The sequence below is a fragment of the Rhinopithecus roxellana genome, chromosome 8 (genome assembly GCF_007565055.1).
Source record: "Rhinopithecus roxellana isolate Shanxi Qingling chromosome 8, ASM756505v1, whole genome shotgun sequence".
Lineage (NCBI taxonomy): Eukaryota > Metazoa > Chordata > Mammalia > Primates > Cercopithecidae > Rhinopithecus > Rhinopithecus roxellana.
The window spans coordinates 3,062,958-3,089,252 of record NC_044556.1 but is presented as its reverse complement, the minus strand read 5'-3'; the positions used below and the strand labels follow the sequence as shown (position 1 = coordinate 3,089,252).

The window sequence follows — 26,295 nt, the reverse complement described above, 5'->3', positions numbered from 1 at the left end:
GTAGTCTCAGCTATTCAGGAGGCTGAGGCAGGAGAATCGCTTGAACCCAGGAGGTGGAGGTTGCAGTGAGCCGAGATCGTGCCACTGCACTCCAACCTGGGCGACAGAGTGAGATTCCATCTCAAAAAATACATAAATAAATAATAAGAAAATGAAAATTATTTTTAAAAAATTGGAGGGCTGGGTGTGATGGCTCATACCTATAATCCCGGCACTTTGGGAGCCTGAGGCAGGCAGATCCCTTGAGGTCAGGAGTTCAGGACCAGCCTGGACAACATGGTGAAACCCCATCTCTACTAAAAATACAAAAATTAGCAGAGCGTGATGGCGCATGCCTATAATCCCAGCTACTCGGGAGGCTGAGGCACGAGAAGCTCTTGAACCCGGGAGGTGGAGGTTGCAGTGAGCCAAGATCAGGCATTGCACTCCAGCCTGGGTGACAGAGCGAGACATTGTCTCAAAAAAAAAAAAAAAAAAAAAATAAGGTGAGGAAGGCTTATGCTAATGGGCTGGGACTTGAAGTAAAGTGACCTATTGCAGGCCCCCAGTGTGTGGCCAAGGCGAGACTTGAACCAGGACATCCGTTCTCTTGACCACCAGCTTAGTCCATCCCTTTGAAGAGAATGACCTACAGCCTGGGTCTCAGCCAGGGTCTCAGGAAACCAAGTTCCCACCTTGGCTTACGGAGATGGTTAGGGGCATCAGCTTTAGCACCAGAGTTCTAGGTTCAGATCTTGCCTGGTCCTATACAAGCTTTGTCACCTCCCCATCATTAAAAGGAGCCATCTTCCCCCTCCACCTCAGCAGAGCCCTGGTAAGCAGCAAATGCACTAATATGCACGTAGAGAACTGAGGATAAAACCTGGCCTGGAGTGAGCACTCAGTAAATGCTAGGGGCCAGGCACGGTGGCTGACACCTGTAATCTCAGCATTTTGGGAGGCTCAGGCGGGTGGATCGCTTGAGCCCAGGAGCCTGAGACCAACCTGGACAACACAGTGAGATTCTGTCTCTACAAAAAGTACAAAAATTAGCCTGGTGTGGTGGCGTGCACCTGCAGTCCCATCTACTCAGGAGGCTGAGGTTGGAGGATGGATTCAGCCCAGGAGGTCAAGGCTGCAGTGAGTCGTGATTGAGCCACTGCACCCCACCCTGGGTGACAGAGCAAGACCCTGTATCAAAATAAATAAATAAATGCTAGGAAAGGGGTCCTAATAATGGACCTTTTTCTTCCAAAACAGTGGCTTTGCTTTGGTAGAGATGATACTTATTAGAAGCACTTGAGGCCAGGTGTGATGGCTTATGCCTATAGTCCCAGCACTTTGGGACTCCTGCCAAGGCAGGAGAATTGCTTGAACCCAGGGGTTTTAGACCAGCCTGGGCAACATAGCAAGACCTCATCTCTACAAAAAAAATGAAAAATTAGCCAGCATAGTGGCACATGACTGTTGTCCTAACTACTTAGGCTAAGGCAGGCTAAGGCAGGAGGATTACTTAAGCCCAGGAGTTCAAGGCTGCAGTGAGCTGTGATCACATTGCTGCCCTCCAGCCTGGACACAACACAAGACCCAGACTCTAAAAAATAAAAAAGAAGCACTTCGGGAAATTTCTTAAAATTAAATGATACCCTGAGCCTACCCCTAGAGGTTCTGATTCATTTGGTTTGATGAAGCAGGGGGAATTACTGAATCTGTAGTTTTTTTTTTTTTTTTTTTTTTTTTTTTTTTTTTTTTTTTTGAGGTGGCTACTCACTCTGTCACCCAGGCTGGAGTGCAGTGGTGCAATCTTGGCTCACTGCAACCTCTGCCTCCCAGGTTCAAGCAATTGTCCTGCCTCAGCCTCCCGACTAGCTGGGATTACAGGTGGCCACCATCACGCCCAGCTAATTTTTGTATTTTTAGCAGAGACAGGGATTCACCATGTCAGCCAGGTTGGTCTCCAACTCCTGACCTCGGGTGATCTGCCCGCCTCAGCCTCCCAAAGTGCTGGGATTACAGGTGTGAGCCACCAGGCCCGGCCTAGCCCCTACTTTTCAGGGACCTGCCCTGGGGCTTTCCCACCCTCATATTCCAGTTGGATTACAGGCGTGAGCACCCAGCCTGCAGTTATTTCATTCTGAGTTGGTCTTCTGCTGGTGAAGTGATTCTTCCACTGGGGCCTGGAGCTGCATCTCCCTCACCCTGCCAATCCTGCAAGAGCCAGCACTGAGCTTCCCCTCTGCTTTCTGGTGTTTTTGTTTTTGTTTTTGTTTTTGTTTCTGAGATGGGGGTCTCACTCTGTTGCCCAGGCTGGTCTTGAACTCATAGCCTCAAGCAGTTGTCCCTCCTTGGCCTTCCAAAGTGCTGGAATTATAGGCATGAGCCACCATGTCTGGTCTCCCCTTTCAGTTTTAAATGAAGCCACAAGTTCCCCGTGTAACATTTGGGAGTTAGAGGGGAGCTCTCTAGCCTAGGAGTTGAGGTCTGTGACCAAACGCCTATAAAGTTGTCTTTGGACTCCCACAGAAGCAGAGCCTGAGATAAGGATTGAGTGCAAGGAATTTATCTGGGATGCAAGGCAGTAAGGGACAGGGGAAGAGACACAGGGACAGAAAGGCAACCAGGAAAGAGTGTATTATTAAGCCAGTTCCTGCTGTGGACAAATGGGGCTCAGTTTCAGTGGGGACCTCCAGGAGGCAGCAGAGAGCACATAGCACAGAGTCATCCCACCTCACCAGGAGGGAGTTGGGGTGTTTATCCTCCAGTGCCCATCAGACATAATCAAAGGCCATTCCCAGGGGAGCTATTAATTCCCTAACACATGTGCAGCCAGAGAGAGACCCTGGGCCAAGTAATGTACTGTAGGTGTGCAGATGAGATATGGGCAGGGCCCCAACAACATCTACCAAAATGCCAAAAGTGTCAGTAGGACCTGAATTCCTTTTTTGTTTGTTTGTTTTTGTTTTGTTTTTTTTTTGTTTTTTTTTTTTTTGAGACGGAGTCTCGCTCTGTCGCCCAGGCTGGAGTGCAGTGGCCGGATCTCAGCTCACTGCAAGCTCTGCCTCCCGGGTTTATGCCATTCTCCTGCCTCAGCCTCCCGAGTAGCTGGGACTACAGGTGCCCGCCACCTCGCCCGGCTAGTTTTTTGTATTTTTTAGTAGAGACGGGGTTTCACCGTGTTAACCAGGATGGTCTCGATTTCCTGACCTCGTGATCCGCCCGTCTCGGCCTCCCAAAGTGCTGGGATTACAGGCTTGAGCCACCGCGCCTGGCCCCTTTTTTTTTTTTTTTACGGAGTCTCGCACCGTGGCCCAGGCTGGAGTGCAGTAGTGCAATCTCTGCTCACTGCAAGCTCTGCCTCCCAGGTGCACACCATTCTCCCGCTTCAGCCTCCCGAGTAGCTGGGACTACAGGTGCCTGCCACCACGCCTGGCTAATTTTTTTTTTTTTTTTTTTTTTTTTTTTTTTTTTTTTTGTATTTTTAGTAGAGATGGGGTTTCACTGTGTTAGCCAGGATGGTATTGATCTCCTGACCTCGTGATCCACCTGCCTCAGCCTCCCAGAGTTCTGAGATTACAGGTGTGAGCCACCGCGCCCAGCCCCCTGAATTCCTTTTATAGGCAGTTGCGAAACAGCAATATCCCATCTGTTGAGCACCTACTGTATATTCCATGCTCGGCGACCCACATTCATTGTCTGATTGCTGTGTTACCGCTGCCTCCCAGAGAAGGGCGCAGAGGCCCCAGGCACTTCAACTAGGAGGGAAGCACAGCTCTGAAGTCAGGCTCCTTCTCTGTGAGGTAGAGGGGCTACTTCAGGGTCACACTGACCACCGCAACCCCTGACCTGGCCTCTGCTTCTGCGAAGATGCTGAGAAGGCCCTGTGTTTTGTGTTTTGAGTCCCACTGACCCCAAAGGGGAGGGCCATCTCTTTGACCCAGACTCTTGGGTCCAGACTAGGATGCCATCCATCACCATGTCAGTACCCGGTTGAGGGGAGTCAGAGATAGGAGGAGACCTTGTGGGACTTGAGGCTGTGACTGTTTTCCAAATAATGTGGAGTATTTCCATATTTTAGCAACAGAAAGGCTATGCTTGTGTTTCCCCTTGAGCCAGCACCCAGCCCAGGAATGTAGCAGTCAGGATAGATCAAGTGAAGCTGTAGTAACAAACAGCCCCCACATCTCAGTGACTTAAATTGATGGGAAGGTTTTTTTACACTCAGCAGGGAAGCTTTTTGCCTCATAGTTACTCAGGGACCCAGCCTCACAGAGTAGCTGCCATTCGAAATGTTACTGGTCACCAAGCCCAGGGCTGAGAGGCTAGAGAGGCCAATGCTGACCAGAAAGTGACCACACTGCTTCCACTCACAGCACATCGCTGCACCTAGACACACATGGCCCTGTCTAAACACAAGGGGGCCAGGAAGTGCATGTGCCTGAAAGGCCCCAAAGCCCCCTGTCCAGTTCCTGTTCTGTACCCTGTTACTATCCTCCTCCAGATCAGGAAATGGAGACCCAGAGAGGTTAAGCCACTTGCCCATAGCCACACAGCTCTGGTTGCAGAGTTGGGATTTGAACCCAGTCTCCTTTCTTCTCAAGTATGCTGCCAACCTAGTGGGGTCCTGAACAGACTATGGGCTCTCTGAGGCCTGGGTTCAAATCCTGGCTTTACATCTCTGTGCTGCTAGCCTCAGGCAGATGAGTGGCTTGGTCACCTCCTAGAAAATGGGTATAGCTGGGAGCGGTGGCTCACGTCTGTAATCCCAACACTTTGGAAGGCCGAGGTGGGCAGATCACTTGAGGTCAGGAGTTCGAGACCAGCCTGACTAACATGATGAAACCCCGTCTCTACTGAAAATACAAAAATTAGCTGGGTGTGGTGGCATGCACCTGTGGTCCCAGCTACTTGGGAGGCTGAGGCAGGAGAATTGCTTGAACCCAGGAGGCAGAGGTTACAGTGAGCCAAGATCGCGCCACTGCACTCCAGCCTGGGTGACAGAGTGAGACTCCATCTCAAAAAAGAAAAAGAAAGAAAGAAAATGGGTGATAACCATTCCCTCCAGGATCTTCATGAGGATCTCAATGATGTCATTTATAAAGCCCCTGGGGTCTCAGGAGCCCTCAAAAATGCTGGAGAGATAAGCCACAGCTCTGAAGAGCAGCCCCAGCCCCATGGAGCTGAAGCAGGGACTGGAGGCCCCCTGTGGGGCCAGGCCAATCATGGGAAGGCCCCCAGGGGTTCCCAGGGAGGTAGACTCAGCGCAGATGATGTTGAACAGCCTTTACCGCAGCCCTTTGAACAACCACAACTGTCCCAGGCACTCCGCTGATTGGCAGCTGTGCCTCTAACATGCCCCCAGCCAGCCTAGGGGGGCCGGGAACCAAGCCCTCTGTTGGCATCTCTGTCTTGTGGGTCCCCATTCTAGAATTATTTCCGCGATGCCTGGAACATCTTCGACTTTGTGACTGTTCTGGGCAGCATCACCGATATCCTCGTGACTGAGTTTGGGGTAAGTCTCCCACCAGCTTCTCTCTGGGTGACTCTGGGCTGGACAAAGCAGGTGGCGGGGGGCGGGGGAGCATTTCCAGAAGCAGTGGGTCCCAATAGCCACAGCTGCTTGAGCCAGCACTTGGCCATGACCAGAGAGGGAGAACTGGGGCCCCTGGGGACAAGGGCAGCCCCTCAAGAGGGCATCGTGGGGAGATGGGGGCGACCAAAGCCTGGCTGTAGGTCCAGCACTGAGGGGTGGGCCTCCCTGCAGTCTGGCCTAGGAATGAATAATGCAGATGCGTACGTTGAGGGAACTGAGACACTTAAAAGCTCCTAAAGCGGAGCCGGCTCCCAAACACCACCCCATGTCAGGAGCCCAGCAAGAATGAGTTTCAAGTCAATTTTGTTTAAACCAACCCGCTCCTGGTTCATGGGCAGGAGAGAGCCACAGCCCTCAGGCCAGAGTGGGAACACGACTCCCAGGGCCATAGTGGGGTCCCCAGGGTGTCTTCCCTCCTCTAGCCCCAGGCCTGGGAGACTCTCAACATGGGGGTCTCTGGACCTCTCCGTAGTGGCCCCACAGGACACATTGCCCTTCTCCTTTTCTGGAAGACTCAGGGCCCCTAGAGTTCCTGTCCCAGACCCTCTCCTTGGCCATCTGCCAGTGAGCCCAGGCTTGAGGTCCCTCAGGAGATTGAGGGGAGGGTAGAAGATCCTTGCAGGGGGAAGCAGTGGTCAAAGGGCATCAAAGCCAAGGGTTAAGGGTGATATCAATGTCATCTTAATAACAATAAAAATAACAATAGCTCACAAGAATCGCAGCCTTGCTGTGTGCCAGGGAACTGTGCTAAGTGGTTTACGTGGATTGGCTCAGGGTAGAGGTCTCGGTCTCAGCTTGTAAGAGAATTCCCTCGGAGGGTTCAGCTGAAGGCACCCAGATGCAGAGATCACTGGTGGAAGGGAAGGGAAGGGGACCCACAAGGGTGGCAAGGTGCCCAGTGACTAGCTACCGTAGGGAGCCATTACCTGCCCAGGTGCTGAAGTGGGGAGGGAACCTGAGCAGGAGGCCAGGAGATGCCACCAAATGGGACCTGTCCTGTCAATGTGGAGGGACAGAGACCAGGGCCAAAGCAGGTGGAGTGCAATAAGAGAAACACCCCAACCTTTCTCTCCCCTCGTCCCTTATCTCCTGCCAGAGCCTCCCATTGGCCAAGGTAAACCAGAAGGAAGCTGAATATGATGCTCAGAGCAGGCAGAGAAGTCAGGAGAATAGAACTGAGTGTGGTCAGGCCTGAGAAAGAGGGTATTGCCCCATTTCACAGATGGGAAAACTGACCCTCAGCCAGGCACGGTGGCTCACGCCTGTGATCCCAGCACTTTGGGAGGCCGAAGCCGGTGGATCGCCTGAGGCCAGGAGTTCAAGACCAGCCTGGCCAACATGGTGAAACCCTGTCTCTACTGATAATACAAAAAAATGAGCCAGGCGTGGTGGCACATGCCTGTAATCCCAGCTACTCGGGAGGCTGAGGCAGGAGAATCGCTTGAACCCGGAAGGCGGAGGTTGCAGTGAGCCGAGATCACACCATGGCACTCCAGCCTGGGTGACAAGAGCGAAACTCCGTCTCAAAAAAATAAAAAGAAAGAAAACTGATCTTCAATGCCTGGGGAAGTGAGAGACACTCCCAAAGTCACAAAGCCAGGCCTGGGTGACTCCTGAGAGTACACTGACAGCTCCTGAGGTGTCCCAGTCAGATCACCCTACAGAAAAGGATCCGTTAGCCTGCTCTTCCCTCCTAGAAGGCCAAGAGGGGCTGGGGAACTAAACAAAAGAGGGGGCCATTCTTTGATGTGTCCCACGGCACCTGCACCCAAGTGATACACGCTTATTTGCCTTCAGCTCCAGTGAGCCAGAATTTTCCCCTTCCCCTCACTCTCTCTCTGAAACCTTCCTCTAGAGGGTTCTTGCCCACCTGGGATCTCTCTCCACTGGGGCGCCCCCACCTGGCCATTGTCCTGAGTTTCTAGAGAGGGCTGGAGCTCCAGCTGGCAGTCAAAATATCTTGCCACCCAGCTACACACAAGACAGCCTTGAACCAATGTCCCTTTGGGTCAAGAGGTTGGAGGGATGGTCCCGCTCCCCAGAAGGGCAGTTGGGGTGGAGGAAGTTAGCTGAAACCTTCAATCACCACTTCAGTAAACCTTCACTCTCACTACAGTAAGACAGCTGTAGGGATAGGTTCCAACGGCCTGTTCTCCTGGCTGGCAGGAAGATGGGGCATGAGGTGTTCATGGACATAAGGACTATTGCAGTAGCCAAACAGCTCCCAGCCCTCCCTACCAGCTGTTTGATCTTGGACAACTTGTGCTATCTCTTCTCATGTAGAGTGGCTAACTATTGCAACCAGCCTCAGACACTTGCAAGACTCACATTGATGAATGCACTCAAAAGACATTCATTGAGCACCTACTGTGTGCCAGGTGTGATTATAGGTGCTGGAGACAGAGCAAGAAGGAAGGGTGCCAAACAAAACAGACCAAGAATACAGAATGTCTGCTCCCACAGAGCTGACATTCTAGGGAGGGAGATAGGAAGTTTTTACAAGTAAGAGCATCAATGGGCCAGGTGCGGTGGCTCACGCCTGTAATCTCAGCACTTTGGGAGGCCAAAGCGGGTGGATCACTTGAGGTCAGGAGTTCAAGACCAGCCTGGCCAACATGGTGAAACCCTGTCTCTACTAAAAATACAAAAATTAGCCGGGCGTGGTGGCAGGTGCCTGTAATCCCAGCTACTCAGGAGGAGTGAGGCAGGAGAATCACTTGATTCTCAGGAGGCAAGAGGTTGCAGTGAGCCAACATTGTGCCACTGCACTCCAGCCTGAGCAACAGAGTGAAACTCTGTCTCAAAAAAAAAAGAAGAAAGAGAAAGAGAGAGAGAGAGAAAAGAAAGAAGAAAGAAAGGAAGGAAGGAAGGAAGGAAGGAAGGAAGGAAGGAAGGAAGGAAGGAAGGAAGGAAGGAGAAAGAAAGAGAGGAAGGAAGGAAGGAAAAGAAAAGAAAAAGAAAGAAAGAAAAGAAAAGAAAAGAAAAAAGAGAAAGAAATAAATCAACGTGAAGTGCTTGGCACAGAACCTGCCAGGAAACCAGGAGTTTGAGAATGGTGGTTGTCATTATTACTGCTATTGTTGTTGTTATTGTGAATGGGTGTGTAGTTGTGTTAGCCAGCCCTGAATTATAATCAATTTGAGGGAAAGATGGTGGGTGGGTGTTTGGGTGCTTCTAGGACAATTAAGTCCCAACCTGGAGTAGGGAGAGGCATGTCCTGGCGGGCAAGGAGGTCTCAGTTGCCCCTTTCTGCCTCCCAGGTAAGCCCACTAATTCTGAGGCCAGGGCTTGGCCAGGCTGAGACAGGAAGTGCCAGATTCTTGGGAGGGCAGGTCCCTGGGGTTTAGGGGGCAGAGGGCATGCAGCAGTACTAACCAGTGCTGCCTCAGCTGCCGCCCCCAAGTGGCTGGGGTGACGTGGGTTTGCCCTGTGTGCAATGGATAATGACTGTGTTTCTTGTCTTGTCTCTTTTCATGCCTGCTCTTAAAACTGTATATTGGCGCAACGCCGTCTGAAAAACTCATCCAATCAAAATGCACTATGAAATTCATTTGTTCATCCATGACATGGTCTGTGTGTTCATACACCAATGACTTATCTCCCAACCCACCGCCACCACCACCCCCACTCCCCGCCCGGGAACCGAAACCCATTGGTTTTTTGGCACTGGTTACAAATCAACCTAAAAAATGCTGAACACGCCTCCCCAACTGCCCCCGCCCGCCCGCTCCCCCTCATCTTCAACATCTGCATCTAGAATCCGGTTGGTCTTACTTCTTTCTGAAGTCTAAATGCCTTACATTAACTGTGAACGCATCTCCTCGCATCGGCATTGCATGCCACACCCTGCCTCTCCAACGTGGGATGCCTGACGCTCTCCCCACCCCTCTGCTCCCCTCTGTCTGTCTGTCTGTCCTCCCGCCCCCAGCCCCTGTGCCTCCCACTTCCTGCAGACTCTGGCTGTTTTTTATCAGGTTCTGAATGGAGGTTTTCTGTTTGGGGTGTTTTGCATCTTTTGCAGAGAAAGGGATGGGTTTTCCCAGCGCAGCACCTCTGTCTCTCGCCCCATCCGGCACACACATCCCGTACACTCAGAGACAATGGAGGCAAATCCACTCCCAGCCGCCTCTCACCTCTCCTGTCCCCCGTTCAGCTCCATGGACTCCAGGCCCCAGGAAAGCTGCCAACTGTCTCCTTGCCCCTCCAGCTCTCTCCATCCTGCTGTCCCCAAACCTCCATCTCAAGCCCACAAGATCTTTGGCCTTGACCAGCAGAGGCTTGACTCTCCAAGGCTAATAAAGGAGACGTGAAGGCCAGGCAGTGTGCCGGCAAAGATTCTCAGGCAGAGGATCTCAGAAGTGCCGGACTCGGATCTGGTAGCTTCATGTGGGGCCGGCCCACTGAGACCCTCTCCTGGAGCCTTGAACTGCACGTGCACACACAGTCACACAGTCACTGCACACACACAGTCACTGCACACAGACACTGCACACACACAGTCACTGCACACAGACACTGCACACACAGACACTGCACACACAGTCACTGTGTACAGTCACTGCACACAGTCACCGCACACAGACACTGCACAGTCACTATGCACACACACTGTGCACACAGTCACTGCACACACACAGTCACTGCACACAGACACTGCACACACACAGTCACTGCACACAGACACTGCACACACAGTCACTGCACACAGACACTGCACACAATCACTGCACACAGACACTGCACAGTCACTGTGCACACAGTCACTGCACACACAGTCACTATGCACACAGACACTGCGCACAATCACTGCACACAGACACTGCACAGTCACTGTGCACACAGTCACTGCACACACAGTCACTATGCACACAGACACTGCGCACACAGTCACTGGGCACACAATCACTACACACACAGTCACTGTACACACACAGACACTGCACACATACACTGCACACAATCACTGCACACACACAGTCACTGTACACACTGCACACACAGACACTGCACACACAGTCACTGTGCACACACACAGTCACTGCACACAGTCACTGCACACAAAGTCACTATGCACACACAGTCACTGCGTACACAGTCACTGCACACAGTCACCACACAGACACACATACACATAGTCACTGCAAACAGTCACTATACACACACTGCACACAGTCACTGCACACTCACAGTCACTGCACACAGAACTGCACACAGTCACTTCACACAGACACTGCACACAATCACTGCACACAGACACTGCACACACAGTCACTGTGCACATGTCACTGCGAACACAGTCACTATGCATACACAGTCACTGGGCGCACAATCACTGCACACAGACACTGCACACACAGTCACTGAACAGTCACTGCACACACAGTCACTGTGCACACTCTGCACACAGTCACTGTGCAGTCACTATGTGCACACACAGTCTCTGTGCGCAGTCACTGCACACACAGTCACACACAGACACTGCACACACAGTCACTATGCACACACCACATACAGTCACTATGCACACACAGTCACTGCGCACACAGTCACTATGCACTCGTCACTGCACAGTCACTGCACACAGACACCACACACACAGTCACTGCACACAGTCACTGCACACACAGTTACTATGCACAGTCACTGTGCAGGCACAGATACTGCACACAGACACTGCACACACACAGTCACTATGCACACAGTCACTGTGCGCACAGTCACTATGCAGTCACTGCACACAATCACTATGCACACACAGTCACTGCACAGTCACTGCAGGCACAGTCACTGTGCACACACACTGCACTGTCACTATACACACACAGTCACTGCACACACAGTCAATATGCACACACAGTCACTGCACACACAGTCACTGCAGTCACACTGCACACACAGTCTATGCACCCACACACTGAACACACAGTCGCTATGCACACAGTCACTGCAGGCACAGTCACTATGCACACACACAGTCACTATGCATACAGTCACTATGCACACAGTCACTGTGCACACACACAGTCACTGCACACACAGTCACTGTGCAGTCTATGCACACACAGTCACTATGTATCCATACATTGCACACACAGTCTATGCACTCTGAACCACACACTGAACACACAGTCACTATGCACACACAGTCACTGCATGTACAGACACCGCACGTAGTCATGACCTCTTCTTTTTCTCGCTCATTCTCTAATTCTCTCCCTCTCACTCCTTTTTTTTTTTTGTTTTTTAGGCAGAGTCTCACTCTGTCACCCAGGCTGGTATGCAGTGGCATGATCTCAGCTAACTGCAACCTCCACCTCCCAGTTTCAAGCGATTATCATGCCTTCACCTCCTGAGTACCTGAGATTACAGGCACTCAGGCCACTTTTTGTATTTTTAGTAGAGATAGGGTTTCACCATGTTGGCCAGGCTGGTCTCGAACTCCTGACCTCAAGTGATCCACTGGCCTCAGCCTCCCAAAGTGTTGGGATTACAGGTGTGAGCCACTGCACCTGGCCTCTAATTCTCATTCACCGTCCCTGTCTCTGTGTCTCCCACACACAGTCATGCATGCATGCACACACACACACTGGCCCTCTCTGCTACATCTGCCCACCCTGTACCCCCACTCCAGTACATACTGCACACATCTCTCTCCCTCCCCCACTTCTCAGCCCCTTGCACACCCCTCGTTCTGTTAAATCTCAACTGCCTCTGCCCCCTCCCACTCACCAATGAGGCCCTCAGAGGGACGCCCCAATGGCATCTTTGCCTTGGGATCCCTTTCCTGCTGGCAGTACACATGCGCTTACCCACCAAACATTTAATGAGCCCCTAATTGGTGCCACAGATGGAATTATGGGCAGAAGCAGACACCATTACTGTCCCCTCTCACCACATACAGTCAGGTGGGGGAGGCAGGCATCGGTCAAATAACACCTTGACTCCATTTAAAATTATACCTGCACTGCGAGCTGAAGGATGAGCAGCATTAACAAGGCAGAGAGAGATGCACAGAGCATTCCAGGCCCAGGACAGCCTGGATGGAGCCTGTGGGGGGTCAGGATCTGCAAGCGAGGCAGTGTGGCTGATGCAAAGACAGCAAAGAAAGGCTGGCCTGGAGATAGCTGACGAAGACAGCAGAGGACAGGACCCGGGGCTGGGGAGGGTGGGGCTATATTGTGGAATTTGGGCTTTCTCCTAAGCACCAGGAAAGGCCTGGGAGGATAGGAAGCAGGGGAGGTGTGACTGGTCGTGTGACTAGACAAGCTCACCCTGGTTGCAGGGCAGGGAACAGCTTGACAGGAGGCTGGGCTGGAGGTGGGCACTGGGAATCACAGCAAGAGATGACAGTGGAGGAGAGAATACAGCGGGAGGGTGTCCCTCTCAGATGGATCTCTAGAGGACCCAGGGAAAGATCAGAACTGAACTGAGGGGATGAGGTGCCTGGGAGCAGTCGGGTCTGGCTTAAAACTGGGAGACAGGCTGGGCGTCGTGACTCAAGCCTCTAATCCCAGCACTTTGGGAGGCCGAGGCAGGAGGATCACCTGAGTTCAGGAGTTCGAGACCAGCCTGACCAACATGGTGAAACCCCATCTCTACTAAAAAATACAAAAATTAGCCATGCATGGTGGCAGGCACCTGTAATCCCAGCTCCTCAGGAGGCTGAGGCAGGAGAATTCACTTAAACCCGGGAGGCAGAGGTTGCAGTGACCCGAGGTCGTACCACTGCACTCTAGCCTGGGCAACAGAGTGAGACTCTGTCTTTAGGGGAAAAAAAAAAAACTGGGATATAGAGGTGAGCGAGTGCCAGAAAAGGACCAGGTTGGGGGAAGAGAATAGGTGTGGGCATAGCAAGTTTGAGGTGCCTTTAGGACAGCCTGAAATAAGTCAGACAGGCAGGTGTTGTGGGGGCTGGAGCTTGGAGCTGAGGTCTACAAGTAGTAGGACTTTTCTGGAGCCCTTAGGTGGGTGGTCTCCATATCCTTCTGAGCACTTGAGGGATACCTGAGCACAGCACTGGAAAAGAAAAGAGCCGTCCTCATGCCTTCCAGGGGCTGTGTCCCACCCCCGTCACATTCTAGCCAGGAAGTTCAGGGGAGGCGTTGAGGAGAGGAGGCTGCACTTCCCAGGCTGTGGATTGAAATGTGGAAGGCAGGAAGAGGGAACTTGTCAGAAGTTCTGGGGGCAGTAGAAAGACTTGGTACAGATGCAGGAAGAGGTGGAGGGTGGGTGAGGGCAGACTAGTACCCTTCCCCCACTGCCCCAAACCCTTCCCGTCTCTACCCCTACCTCCCTCGTGTGTGTCTCCTCCCCCACTTGACTCCAAGAAGGGGAGCATGTTTTCTGCATGCATATCCCTGCCAGATCCCTGGCTTTTTTGCATGGTTGCAAGCTTCCCCTGCTCTCCCCCAAACCCCGCTCCTGAGGCTGCTTCCAGGGTCCGCCTGCCTTCGCATGCCTGGCCGAGTCCACATGTTATGATCCACCCCATGAAAGGGATGGCTTGTACTCTGGGGTTGAAAGGGAGGGGGCTGGGGATACCTGAGCCATCGGCCCCATCCCCAGGTGGAGCTGGGTGGCCAGGCAGGGATGGGGGTCAGGGCAGCAGGGCACAGAGAGTGACTCTGTTAGCCAAGCTGGGTTTGGGGGCTTGTTTGAGGCGCTGGAGACATTCTCACAGCAGTTGAGCCCAGTGTGGTCAGGGTAGGATCCCCCCGCCCCCTTCTCCATCCTAGAGGCCTAAGGACACACTGATGTGTCCCAGAGAGCATCCTAGACATTGCCATCAAACCCAGAGGCCTCTTGCCAGCCTCAGAAATTCCTTGAACTCCAGTCCTTGCCTCTCAGCTCCCAGGCCAAAGCTAGCACAAGACACAGATCTGGCAGCCAGAAAGCCCTCTGGAAGCCACCAAGTAGGATGCCCATGTAATTCGTCACCCAAACTAGGACACTTTTGAAACCAGAAGGGAGGCTGTGACTATATGGTCACCCTGTGCCATTTGGGGGGTGAAGGTTAGACCAAGTTAAATCTTGCTACGTGGCCTGTAGCAAATCCTACAAATCCCATAGAACAAGTCTCATTAAGCCCCTTCCCTTAGTGTGGAGAGACCCTCTGCTCCTCCTGCCTTCACCCTGCTGGGTACTGGCCAGCGAAGGAGGGTTTCCATGTCTGCCTGAGGCTGGGGTCTCAAACTCAAATGCCTCTGGGGGCCAAACAGACACCAGTCAACCAGGAAAGCAAGTGCCATTTCTATAACCTGCGGACCTTAGAAAACTGGAGAGAATGTGGCCGGCTTTCAGGGAGCAATCGCAGCAGGCCTGGGGTTGCCAGAAAGCCAGATTGGTGGGCAAAATCTCTTGATTTTTAAACAATGGCAATAATTTTTAATTAAAAACAAGGACAAATGAAAAAACACTGCTCAGGCCCAACAAAACAGTTTTACTAGCTAGATTTGACCCACTCGTGACTTTGAGACTCCAACCCCCACCCCACCAAGGTCCCTTGAAGCCCCACGATGGCCACTTAACACTGGCAGTCCATGTTCACCATCTCCAGCTGGTCTCCTCCCCGACTCCCCGACTCTCTGGCCCCCTGGTTCTTTTAGCTTGGGTGGGAGGAGGCAGAGGCAGTGACTAGACAGGGGGTTTTTGAGCAGAGGCAGTGGCCACCCAGGGAGGTCCTGGGGGCAGGGATGGCCCCACCTCCCAGCCCCCAGCACCCGCCCCTTGGTGGGCCCGGGCTGATTTCTGAGCTCACCCACCCATGGGAGCTGAGTGCTTCCTGCTTCCTGCAGGCCTGGTCCCGTGCTACTCCACCCAGCCCCAGAAGCTGAGAAGCCATCCCTGAGGGGGGAAAAGGGCCCCAAATGCATCTTCTCCGACTCAGCGGGCAGCGAGGACTCACCCTGCAGCCGAACAGTCCCAGCTCCCTCCCGTCCTCCCCATTCCCGCTCGCCAAGGGGGTAAGAAAAGATGCTCTTCCGCTTCTCCCAATTGGCTCGAGCCGCTGCTCCTCTTGGCCGTGGGGTGAGGTCAGGGCGGGCAGGAGCGGGTGGGCAGCTCGGCAGGGCAGGGCAGGGCAGGGTGCCCGGTGAGTCCCGTGACAGATGCATTTCTGGCCCGGAGCGTAACATGCCCTCGGAACCCGCACATGTCCACCAGGCCTGAGCGTGCTGGCGACCTCCACCCCCACCCCCGCCCTGGTGTTTGTGCATCGTACACGTGTGATAGATTCCGCAACTTGACCGGCTTGTGTCCTTTCGTCTCAGTGCATTTGGTTGTTGGGAGAAACAAAAACCATCTCGATTTTTTTCCTGATTGGATGATTCGGATATATTTTCTTTTTCTTGTTCTTTTGTTATTTCTTCCCCATCCCCGTTCCTTTTTCCTCCTTCCTTTTTTGTTCCTTTTCCCTGTTGCGGGTGGGGCTGGCAGGGAGGGCTTATGCTTTTGAGTTGATGCCTTTTCCTCCCTCCCACCCTCTCTCTCCCAACATTATTCCTTTTTCGAGTTTTTCCTCCGCATCATTGCATTAATAGTGCTTTCTCTCTCCCTCCTTATTTGGGGTCTGGCTTGCTTTTTTCCTGTTGGTTGGCTTCATGTAGGGGCCTCTGTGAGTGGTGACAGCTCTGAGCCCTTTGGGGTGGGTGGATGGTCACCCCTTTTCCTCCATCTCCCCAGAATAACTTCATCAACCTGAGCTTTCTCCGCCTCTTCCGAGCTGCCCGGCTCATCAAACTTCTCCGTCAGGGTTACACCATCCGCATTCTTCTCTGGACTTTTGTGCAGTCCTTCAAGGTGAGTCCTCATCCCCACTGCTGGCCCAGGGCTGCAGGGGTGACCCCCTTGCTCTGGCTGAACGTAGACGTCAGATTGGAAGTTTCTCTGTGATGTAGTCATGCAGAGAATCTGTTATCTCCAGGGCTCTTGTCTAACTTCCTGCCCCTGGTGTCTTCAGAGCTGTAAGGGCCTCATCCTAGAGCCTCCAGAGATGCCCACCTGCCCTGGCAGGACTCTGGCACAGCATGTGGCCACCCAACCCAGTGGGGCAGAGCACTGGGACAAGGGAGGAAGACAGTGTGGCTGAGGGACCCCCAGCACTCTACTTCATTGCCTTTTTTCCCACCAGGCCCTGCCTTATGTCTGTCTGCTGATCGCCATGCTCTTCTTCATCTATGCCATCATTGGGATGCAGGTGAGTGCCACGCCCCTAAGGTTCCCAGAGCCTCCCAAGGCCCAAGGAGGGCAGCCATCCTTAGAAAGGGGTGGGTCAGAGGAGCCTGGTCCACAGAAGCAGCCATGGAGGTTGAGCTGGGTTTCCCAGAAGCCACTGGAGGAATGGCAGCCCCTGGTCGTCACCCTCCAATTCCGCAGGTGTTTGGTAACATCGGCATCGATGTGGAGGACGAGGACAGTGATGAAGATGAGTTCCAAATCACTGAGCACAATAACTTCCGGACCTTCTTCCAGGCCCTCATGCTTCTCTTCCGGTAAGAAGGGGGCCTGCTCTGATAATTATGTTCCCGTGGGGTGGGGTGCGTCCTTCATCCTTCTGTTCCCATAGGGGATGTGCCCTCCTCTTCCAATGTAAGACATGCCCTCCTCCTTCTCTTCTGGCAGGGGCGTGCCCTCACCCTTCTTTTCCGGTAGGGGGCTTGCCCTCCTCCTCCTCTTCCGGTAGGGGGCGTGCCCTCCTTTTCTGGTGTAGGGGTGGCCGGATGTGCTTTTATCCTTCTTTTCCCGTGAGGCTGGGAATAGGCGTTTGGGGGCCCAGGAATCTTAGCAGGGCAGAAGCGGAGGGCCCTGGGATATAATCATGAAGGTCATTTTCCAGGCATTATCTCTGAATCTTCCTGATTACCCTGTGAGGAAGGGATTCTTGGCACCCCTCTCCGACGATGAGAAAATAGGCTTACAGACCATGAGGCTTGATTATTTGGTTCGTCATCTTGGCTGCACACAAAGTTCCTTCGTTTGTTCAGTGGAGGTTTATTGAGCACCTACGGCATGCCAGGCACTGCTGAAAAACGAGAATCACCAGGAAATAGAGAAAAGAGACATTTTAAGCACTTTGGGAGCTAACATCCCCATGGGGAAGACGAATAACCAGGAAACAAATTATAGAGAATGCTGGGAAGAGACAAATTTCAAGAATAAAGGGGAATAGGGCCGGGTGCAGTGACTCATGCCTGCAGTTCTAACATTTTGAGAGGTCAAGGTGGGAGGATCGCTTTAGCCCAGGAGTTTGAGACCAGCCTGAGCAACATAATGAGACCCCGTATCTACAAAAAAAAATTTTTTTAATTAACTGGGCATAGTGGCACACACCTGTAGTCCCAGCTACTTGGGGGGCTGAGGCGGGAGGATTGCTTGAGCCCAGGAGTTCCAGGCTACAGTAAGCTATGATTGTTCCACTGCACTCCAACCTGGGCAACAGAGCAAGACTGTGTCTCTAAAAACAAAAATATATCTTTTTAATTTTTAAAAAAAGTTATAGTGGTGATAGTTGCATGATAATGTGAGTTTACTTAATGCCACTGAATTGTACATTTCAAAATGGTTAAGTTGATAAACTTCATGCTGTGTATATTTTGCCACAGTAAAAAATATTAATAATAATGTTTTTAATCTAACAACAGAGAAAGAATAGAGGGCTGGCAGGTTATGCCTCTCTGAAAGTGTGACATTTGAGAGAAATTGGCAAGGGAGGGAGCCAGTGGGTATATGGGGAAGGGCAGTCCAAGCCGAGGGGACTGCTTGTGTAAAGGCCCTGAGGCAGGAGTGTGGCTGGCATGTTTGTGGACTGTGAGGAGCCCAGCATACCTAGAACAGGGTGATCTAGGGAGAATATAGTATGAGGTGACCGTCACCTGGATGGAGGGGAGCTTTTTTTGTTTTCGTTTTTCTCTGAGACAGTTTCACTCTTATTGCCCAGGCTAGAGTGCAGTGGTGTGATCTCAGCTCAGCGCAACCTGTGCCTTCCGGGTTCAAGCGATTCTCCTGCCTCAGCCTTCTGAGTAGCTGAGATTATAGGTTCCCGTCACCACGCCTGGCTAATTTTTGTATTTTTAATAGAGACGAGGTTTCACCATGTTGGCCAGGCTGTTCTCGAACTCCTGACCTCAGGTGATCCGCCCACCCCAGCCTCCCAAAGTGCTGGGATTACAGGCATGAGCCACTGCGCCCAGCCTGAAGGGAGCTTTTTTTTTTTTTTTTTTTTGAGATGGAATCTCCTTTGTCACCCAGGCTGGAGCACAGTGGCGCAATCTCAGCTCACTGCAACCTCTGCCTCCCGGGTTCAAGCGCTTCTCCAGCCTCAGCCTCCCAAGTAGCTGAGACTACAGGAGAGCGCCACCACGCCCAGCAAATTTTTTTGTATTTTTAATAGAGATGAGGTTTTCACCATGTTAGCCAGGATGGTCTCGATCTCCTGACCTTGTGATCCGCCCGCCTTGGCCTCCCAAAGTGCTGGGATTACAGGTGTGAGCCACCATGCCCAGCCAAGAGGGGAGCTTTTAAAGCATACCAGTGACCAGCCTGAGCAACGCAGTGAGACCCCATCTCTACAAAAAAAAAGTTTAAAAATTAGCCAGGAGTGGTGGCATGTGTCTGTAGTCCCAGCTACTCAAGAGGCTGAGGGGGGAGGATCACCTGAGCCTGGGAAGTTGAGGTTGCAGTGAGCAGTGATTGTGCCGCTGCACTCCAGCCTGGCTAACAGAGCAAGACCCTGTCAAAAAGGGGGGGCAGGCAGGGGATGGGAGGAGGGGGAGAGGGAGAGAGAAGGAAAAGAAAATAAAAAAAACATACCAGTGTCCTCAAATCCCACCATAGACCAATTGAATCCAAGTCTGCTGGAAAGGGGCACGGGCATTGATGTTTTTTCAAAGCTCTCTGTGGACTTCAATGCACAACCAAGAATGTGCATCCCTCAGCTCCCAGTAAAAGGAGGTGGTCCACCTGGGGCTTGCCTGGCCAGCTCCAGAGCCCAAGTGCTTGACGTGTGTGCTCCACCTCCCAGGGAGGCGTTGGTGCCCAGTCAGGGCTGGGTGCCTGAGTCTCTGATTTTTCACTGTCCTCAGGAGTGCCACCGGGGAAGCCTGGCACAACATCATGCTTTCCTGCCTCAGTGGGAAGCCGTGTGATAAGAACTCTGGCATCCAGTCTCGAGAGTGTGGCAACGAATTCGCTTATTTTTACTTCGTTTCCTTCATCTTCCTCTGCTCATTTCTGGTGAGTCTGTGGACACTGTGAAGGGCTGGCTGGACTCCCTAAGCCTGGCTTCCTTTCAGGGGAGTGGCTCTCTCTAGAATGTGGCTGTGTGGAAGGCTCTTTCACTCCAAGGCTTCTCTGAACCAGCCTGGGATCAGGTGACCCTGAGCATCTCACACTCAACACTGTTGACATTTGGGGGTGGCTGATTCTTTGGGGTGGGGCCATGCCATGCAGTGTAGTGTATAGCATCATACCTGTCCTCTCCCGACCAGATGCTAGCAACACACGCCACCCCTTCCTCCTGTTGTGACAAGCAAAAATGTCTCCGGACATTGCCACATGCTCCAGGGGTGAGAGTGGGAGTGGGGGACAGAATTCCCCCATTTGAGACCCACTGAAACATTTCAGCTGGGTGTAGTGGCTGACGCCTGTAATCCCAACACTTTGGGAGGCCGAGGTGGGAGGGTCACTTGAGCCCAGGAGTGCAAGACCAGCCTGGGCAGCGTGGTGTGAAACTCATCTCTTAAAAAAAAAAAAAAAATTGAATTAGCTGCACATGTGGTGCTGCACACCTGCAATCCCAGCTACTCAGGAGGCTGAAGTGGGAGGATCACTTGAGCTCTAGAGGTTGAGGCTACAGTGAGCCATGATCATACCACTGCACTCCAGCCGGGGCAACAGAATGAGATCCTGTCTCAAAAAAAAAAAAAAGATTGATGGGGAAGAAATATGTCACTTTGGCCTTGTTGGGGGCAGATGTGGGAGGAGTTGGGATCAGGGTGGTTCTCTTGGTGTTAGTCCCCATCTCAGAAGCCTCCCTCCTTCTCACCGAGTCTATCTCTTTCCCTCATTCTTGGTCTTTGTCTCTGTTTTTTTTTTTTTTTTTTTTTTTCTTTGAAATGGAGTCTCGCTCTGTTGCCCAGGCTGAAGTGCAGTGGCAAGATCTCAGCTCACTGCAGCCTCCACCTCCCAGGTTCAAGCGATTCTTCAGTTTCAACCTCCCAAGTAGTTGGGATTACAGGTGCACATGCCACCACACCCAGCTAATTTTTGTATTTGTAGTAGAGGCAAGGTTTCACCATGTTGGCCAGGCTGGTCTCGAACTCCTGACCTTAAGTGATCCGCCCACCACAGCCTCCCAAAGTGCTGGGATTATAGGTGTGATCCACTGCGCCTGGCCAGTTTTTGTCTTTTTGTATCTCTCTCTCCCTCTGTGTCTCTCTCTTCCTCTCCCCCATCTCTCCACTTGATCTCCCTCTCACCGGACCTCCTTGTGTGAGTGAGCATCACCTCTCTGTCCCCTGATCTCTGTCTGTCTCATTTCCTTTCCCCATCTTCTCTCTATCCCTCTCTTCATCTGGGTCTCTGTGTACATGTCTTTGGGTCTATGTGTCTGTCTGTATCCTTCTCACTCACTCCTTCATTCCCTCGGTCTCTGCCTCCACTCTCTCTTGGTCCCCGGGATTCCCACAGATGCTGAATCTCTTTGTCGCCGTCATCATGGACAACTTCGAGTACCTCACCCGAGACTCCTCCATCCTGGGTCCCCACCACCTGGATGAGTACGTGCGTGTCTGGGCCGAGTATGACCCCGCAGCTTGGTAAGAATTCATCCCGAATCCTCCAGCCACAATACTCGCCTCTCCCTGGAACTGGAACGCAGGCTAGGTCAGGCCCCAGACCCTGGAGCACAGAGCTCCTGGGATCCTAGCAGAGTCTCACAGGTTCAGTCAGGAGAGAAGATATAAGAATCATCACCCTTGCCTACCCCAGATTAAACGTGTAGGGTGCCGACCCTGCCCAGACCCTGGACTTTCTGGGAAATGAGGGAGGACGTCAACCATGAGGTGTCCCGAAGAGCCCTCTCCTCCTACGAGTCTCTCCTGTCTCTCACTGTGAAGTCTCCAGATGGTGAGGACGCATTAGCCAGGCTCCAGGGAGAAAACCAACAGCGTCCCAGCCTCAGTTCTCTTGAGAGTGTGGGGAGGAGGGCTGGCTTACCCTTGGCGGACAGGATCAGCAGCAACATCAGAGTAGCAGAACTCAGCTCCCACTGGGACCTGTGAACCTTGGAGTGAGAGGACATATAGGCCAGGGGAGGACACAGAGCCTCAGGGGCCCTTGAATCTTTGTGGCCACAGAGGGAGCGGGTGCTCCCAACTGGGTAGACACCAGAGGGGTCCCTCTCCACTGACGGGCAATGGTTTCAGGGGATAGATTCCATCTTGTGCATGTGTTTTGAGTGCTCATCCAACACCAAGCCTTGAAGGTCACTCAGGCTTTATCCGAATACCTGGAGCCCACTAGCCACTGAGGATTTAGTTCAGCCTGGGCTTGGGGCCTAAAGAAGCATTACTGGGGGGCCCTCAGCAGCCTAAGCCCCGTCTTCCTCTGGCTTCGGCACCAGAGAGGAGGCACCCACGAGGAAGGTGGGCAGGAGGCGGGCTGTTCCCATAGCCTCAAACAAGTCTTCCATGAGACCGAGAGGCTGTGGAGAGCCATGGGTCTGGGGCTGGGCTTTGGCTGGTTCCTAACTCTTCTTCTTTTGATTTTAGGTCACAGCAGTTGGATGCTGTCCCCAAGTCCTCTATTCCACAAGCCCCCCAACCCCTGTAGCCCATGTAGATTGTGGAGGAGGCAGATGCAGAGAGAATCCCGGGGGAGGTGCCCTGCAGTCCAGAACTCCTGGCACACCCCGACTGAAATCCTCCACCCCTGGGTCTCCCCAGTGTCGGGGAATGTACTGGAGACCTTCACTTGTCCCAAGTCTCTCCCACTCCTTCAAGCCAGGGAGACCCCAGCCTCGGGCATCATGACCTCGCCGTGTGCCCAGGGAGCCCGTGTGAACCCACTGCCTGCACTAACCCCCTTTCTTCTCCTTTCAGCGGTCGGATTCATTATAAGGATATGTACAGTTTATTGCGAGTAATATCTCCCCCTCTCGGCTTAGGCAAGAAATGTCCTCATAGGGTTGCTTGCAAGGTTTGACTTCCACTAAAACCTGCTAGCATCCATGGAATGAGTGTGGCTTGGGGTTCTTCAATATATATATTTCATATATATATATATATATATATCTATATATCTCTAAAAAACAGAGCCATCTCTCTCTTTTGCATTAAACTAGAAAACTCTCTTAGCCAACAGAATGCAGTCATGTAGACTCGATAAAGCATGGAACATATTTCCTCCTTCCCTTCAGCCTTCAGCCATCTTTGCTTGCTCTTAGCTGAAGCTGCCCATCCTGGGGTCTCCACGGCACCCCAAATCAGACACATCCCCTGGGGGATTGTAACTTTGCATTTCTCCCCCAACCATCACCTCCACTCTCTTCCCCTCCACCCCTCACCTCTCAAAGCCCCTAGCCCTCCTCCCCTCCCTGGCACCGGCCCCTCCTCCCCACCTAGGCCCCCTCAGAGACCAGCCTCAGCCAAACCAGAGAATGTGACCCAACTTCAGAAATGACAGTGACGGCCGGGCGCGGTGGCTCATGCCTGTAATCTCAGCACTTTGGGAGGCCAAAGCTGGAGGATCGCTTGAGCCCAGGAGTTTGAGACCAGCCTGGGCAACATAGCAAGAACCCCCTTCTCTATAAAAAATTAGCCGGGCATTGTGGCACATGCCTGTAGTCCCAGCTACTTGGGAGGCTGAGGCAGAAGGATTGCTTGAGCCCAGGAGGTGGAGGCTGCAGTGAACTATGATCACATCACTGCACTCCAACCCAGGCGACAGAGAGAGACCCTGTCTCTTTAAAGAAAAAAAAAAAAAAAGGCAATGAACAAAAGCATGGCTCTAAGTCTTCCAAAGTGAGAATCCCCCACTCCCCTCTGCATCCCTCCAGAACTGTAGCTCAGAGCCCAAGCTGAATCTGACTTTTCTCTTTTCTCTCTCTCTCCCTGCTCCCGAGCAGTGAAGTAATCTTTTTTTAATGACCTTTTCTTCCATTTTTTTCCTCCTCTTTTCCATTGATTTGAAATATCTATTTTATCATTCTCTGCATCTTTCTCTATCTATTTTTTCGGCTCGTGTGGATTTCTGTTTTCTTTCTTCTGTTCCTCCCCACCCCTCTTCCTTTGGTTCTCTGTTCCCATTCCCTCCCCCCCCCTTTTTTTTTTTTTTTCCGTTTTCGGTGCTGCCAGGGGCCGCATGCCTTACCTGGACATGTATCAGATGCTGAGACACATGTCTCCGCCCCTGGGTCTGGGGAAGAAGTGTCCGGCCAGAGTGGCTTACAAGGTAGACTACCCTTGCCGACCACCGACGTCCGGGCACTGGGTTTTTTTTTTTCTTCTTCTTCTTTTTTTTTAGTGCTGACCAGAAACACCCGGCCGACTCTCTTTTTCCAACGTTTCTCTTCTTTTTTGTTTTTGATTCTTTTTTTTCTTTTCTCGAGTAAACTGATCATGATCATCCCTTGATTCTAAGCAGCACACTGTGTCCGTCCTTTCTGATGAGTGTCTTCGTGTTTTGAGACTCCATTATGGCCAACACGCTGGGGGGAGGGGGAGGGGAGCGCCCAGGTCCCCTTGCACCTGGTCTCCCAGGTACCAAATTGGAAACAAACACGCTTCTTCGGGAAGTCAAAACCCACGCCTCCCACTTTTGCCCACCCAGAGCGGCCCCCATGCCCAGGCTGGGGCAGGCGCCTTGCAGAGAGGGGCTTTAGCCCCCAAAAGCAGGGGAAGTCCCGGTCCCATCTTTTGTGCCTCGAGCCCCCAGGTCCCCGCCCCTGCCACGCATACCTGAAGCTGATCTCTGACCTAGGGCCTTGGGGGATTCGAGACCTTCCAAGAAGCACCAAGAACCTCTCTTCCCCTCCCTTCCCTCCCCTGGAGTTTTGTCCCCAGCCCCTGTCCCTAATCCCCCCCAAGACACCCCAACATGCCTCTCCATTGTTCCAGAGTGGGCAGGCGGCCGCAGCTGGACCCCTGGACGGTGGCACACTGATGCAGGCCATGCACGCTGCCTTGGCGGGGCCTGGGGCGGGCAGGCACCATGGCCGACGGGGGGTGGTGCATGCTGGCTGAGAGAGCAAGCGTCCTGCCGCCAAGCGGCTGGGCCGGGCCACCCCTCCAGATCCCCGTCCTGGAATCTCCCTTGGCGCCCAAGGACAGATGCTCTGTTCCCTCCACTCATCCACAAGAAGTTTAGGGATGACCCCTAAAGATTCTCCCCGCCCAAAAAATATTACCCCATCATCCTATTCTCCCATCCACCTTGATCTTCCCTGTGTCCCCATCCATCAGTGCTATTTGTACCCGCCCCATGTTGCCGCCTCCCCACCTCATTCCTTTCCTTCCTCTGTGTACCCCTCCTCACCTAACCTCTATGTCTCCCCTCACTTCTCAATCAAAGCCAGGGACAAGGTTGTCCCACCAGCATCTCAGACAGTGAGCCTCTCCTGGCACCTGTTGCTCCGCCCCCCCACACCCCCACCCACACAGTTTTCCTCAAGTCACTTCTCTCAGTCTCTGCTTATGTGAATGTGTGCGCATGTGCAAGAGAGGGACAGAAAGCCCTTCCTCTCCCAGTCTTTGTGCAGGCCACCATGGGTCCATAAGACAACTTTGTGCAAATTTGAAAAAGGCACCCTTTCCACAGAACATGTCTGTTGGAAAATTGTTGCAATTCACCAATGTGGTGAGAACAAGACACTTTTTTTCTATCAGCTGAGAAGCTGTTATATTTAATACACAAATCAGGGGCTGGGTGTGGTGGCTCATGCCTGTAATCCTAGTGCTTTGAGAGGCTGAGATGGGAGGGTCACTTGAGCCCAGTTCGCAATTAGCCTGGGCAACATAGCAAGACCCCATCTCTACAAAAAGAAAAAATAATTTAATAAATAAATAAGTACATACATCTATCATTTCCAAGACGGGAGCCCTTTGTGCAGTGTACAACCTGCACAACTGCACAGTGGCCCAGTCTGTGTGTGTTTCTCTATTTCCCACCTCCTTCCCGACCCTGCCCCCAGTGTCCCATCTATGGTCCTGCTCTGGATTTACCATACCCCTCCCCATCTTCAGCTCTGTGTTTCCTGCCCACATGTGTCTGAATCACCACCCAAGTCATCCTCACCCCCCCTTCTCTGTGCCACCTCAGCCTGGGCTGGTGCACACCAGCCCAGCATCCTCTCCCATGCCACCAAGCATGGTGGACAGAGCCCCTGCCTGGGACATGGGGAATCTTTTCTTCCCTGGGCTGGAAGGGAATGCCCCTCACCCCTTCCCCCTGCCATTGCACAGAGAGCCAAGATCCGGACATGTCCCTGAGATACACTTCCCACGGAGCTATGAATGAGTCTCGAGATTCCGTCTGCATGCACCCCTGTCTGTGCTGTTCTGTGTCACAGCCTTGCTGCATGCCTGCGAGGGGCCTGCCCCGCCAGTGGGGGGCTGCCTGCCTGCTGCTTCTCAGAGGAATGATGTGGTCTGTGCCCATCTGGTCTATTCTGGTCTGGGCCAAGCCAGGGGTTGGGGGTGGGGAGCCGGCGGCGCCCACCACCAGCGGCTGTG

The 26,295-nt window shown here is 52.7% G+C and overlaps 1 protein-coding gene across 3 annotated transcripts in view; it reads left to right on the top strand.

Annotated features, from left to right (window-relative positions):
• Positions 1-26,295, top strand: part of CACNA1A (calcium voltage-gated channel subunit alpha1 A) — a 307,922-nt gene that overhangs the window by 261,104 nt on the left and 20,523 nt on the right. The window contains exons 32-39 of one of the 3 annotated variants that reach the window (XM_030935870.1): positions 5,405-5,488; positions 9,327-9,332; positions 16,250-16,366; positions 16,698-16,763; positions 16,943-17,058; positions 19,648-19,798; positions 21,254-21,381; positions 23,920-24,016. In XM_030935870.1, coding sequence (XP_030791730.1) covers positions 5,405-5,488; positions 9,327-9,332; positions 16,250-16,366; positions 16,698-16,763; positions 16,943-17,058; positions 19,648-19,798; positions 21,254-21,381; positions 23,920-24,016 — 765 coding nt within the window. Of the gene's footprint in view, positions 1-5,404; positions 5,489-9,326; positions 9,333-16,249; positions 16,367-16,697; positions 16,764-16,942; positions 17,059-19,647; positions 19,799-21,253; positions 21,382-22,665; positions 22,763-23,919; positions 24,017-26,295 lie in introns of all 3 variants that reach the window. The other 2 variants (XM_030935868.1, XM_030935869.1) reach the window with 2 other exon arrangements.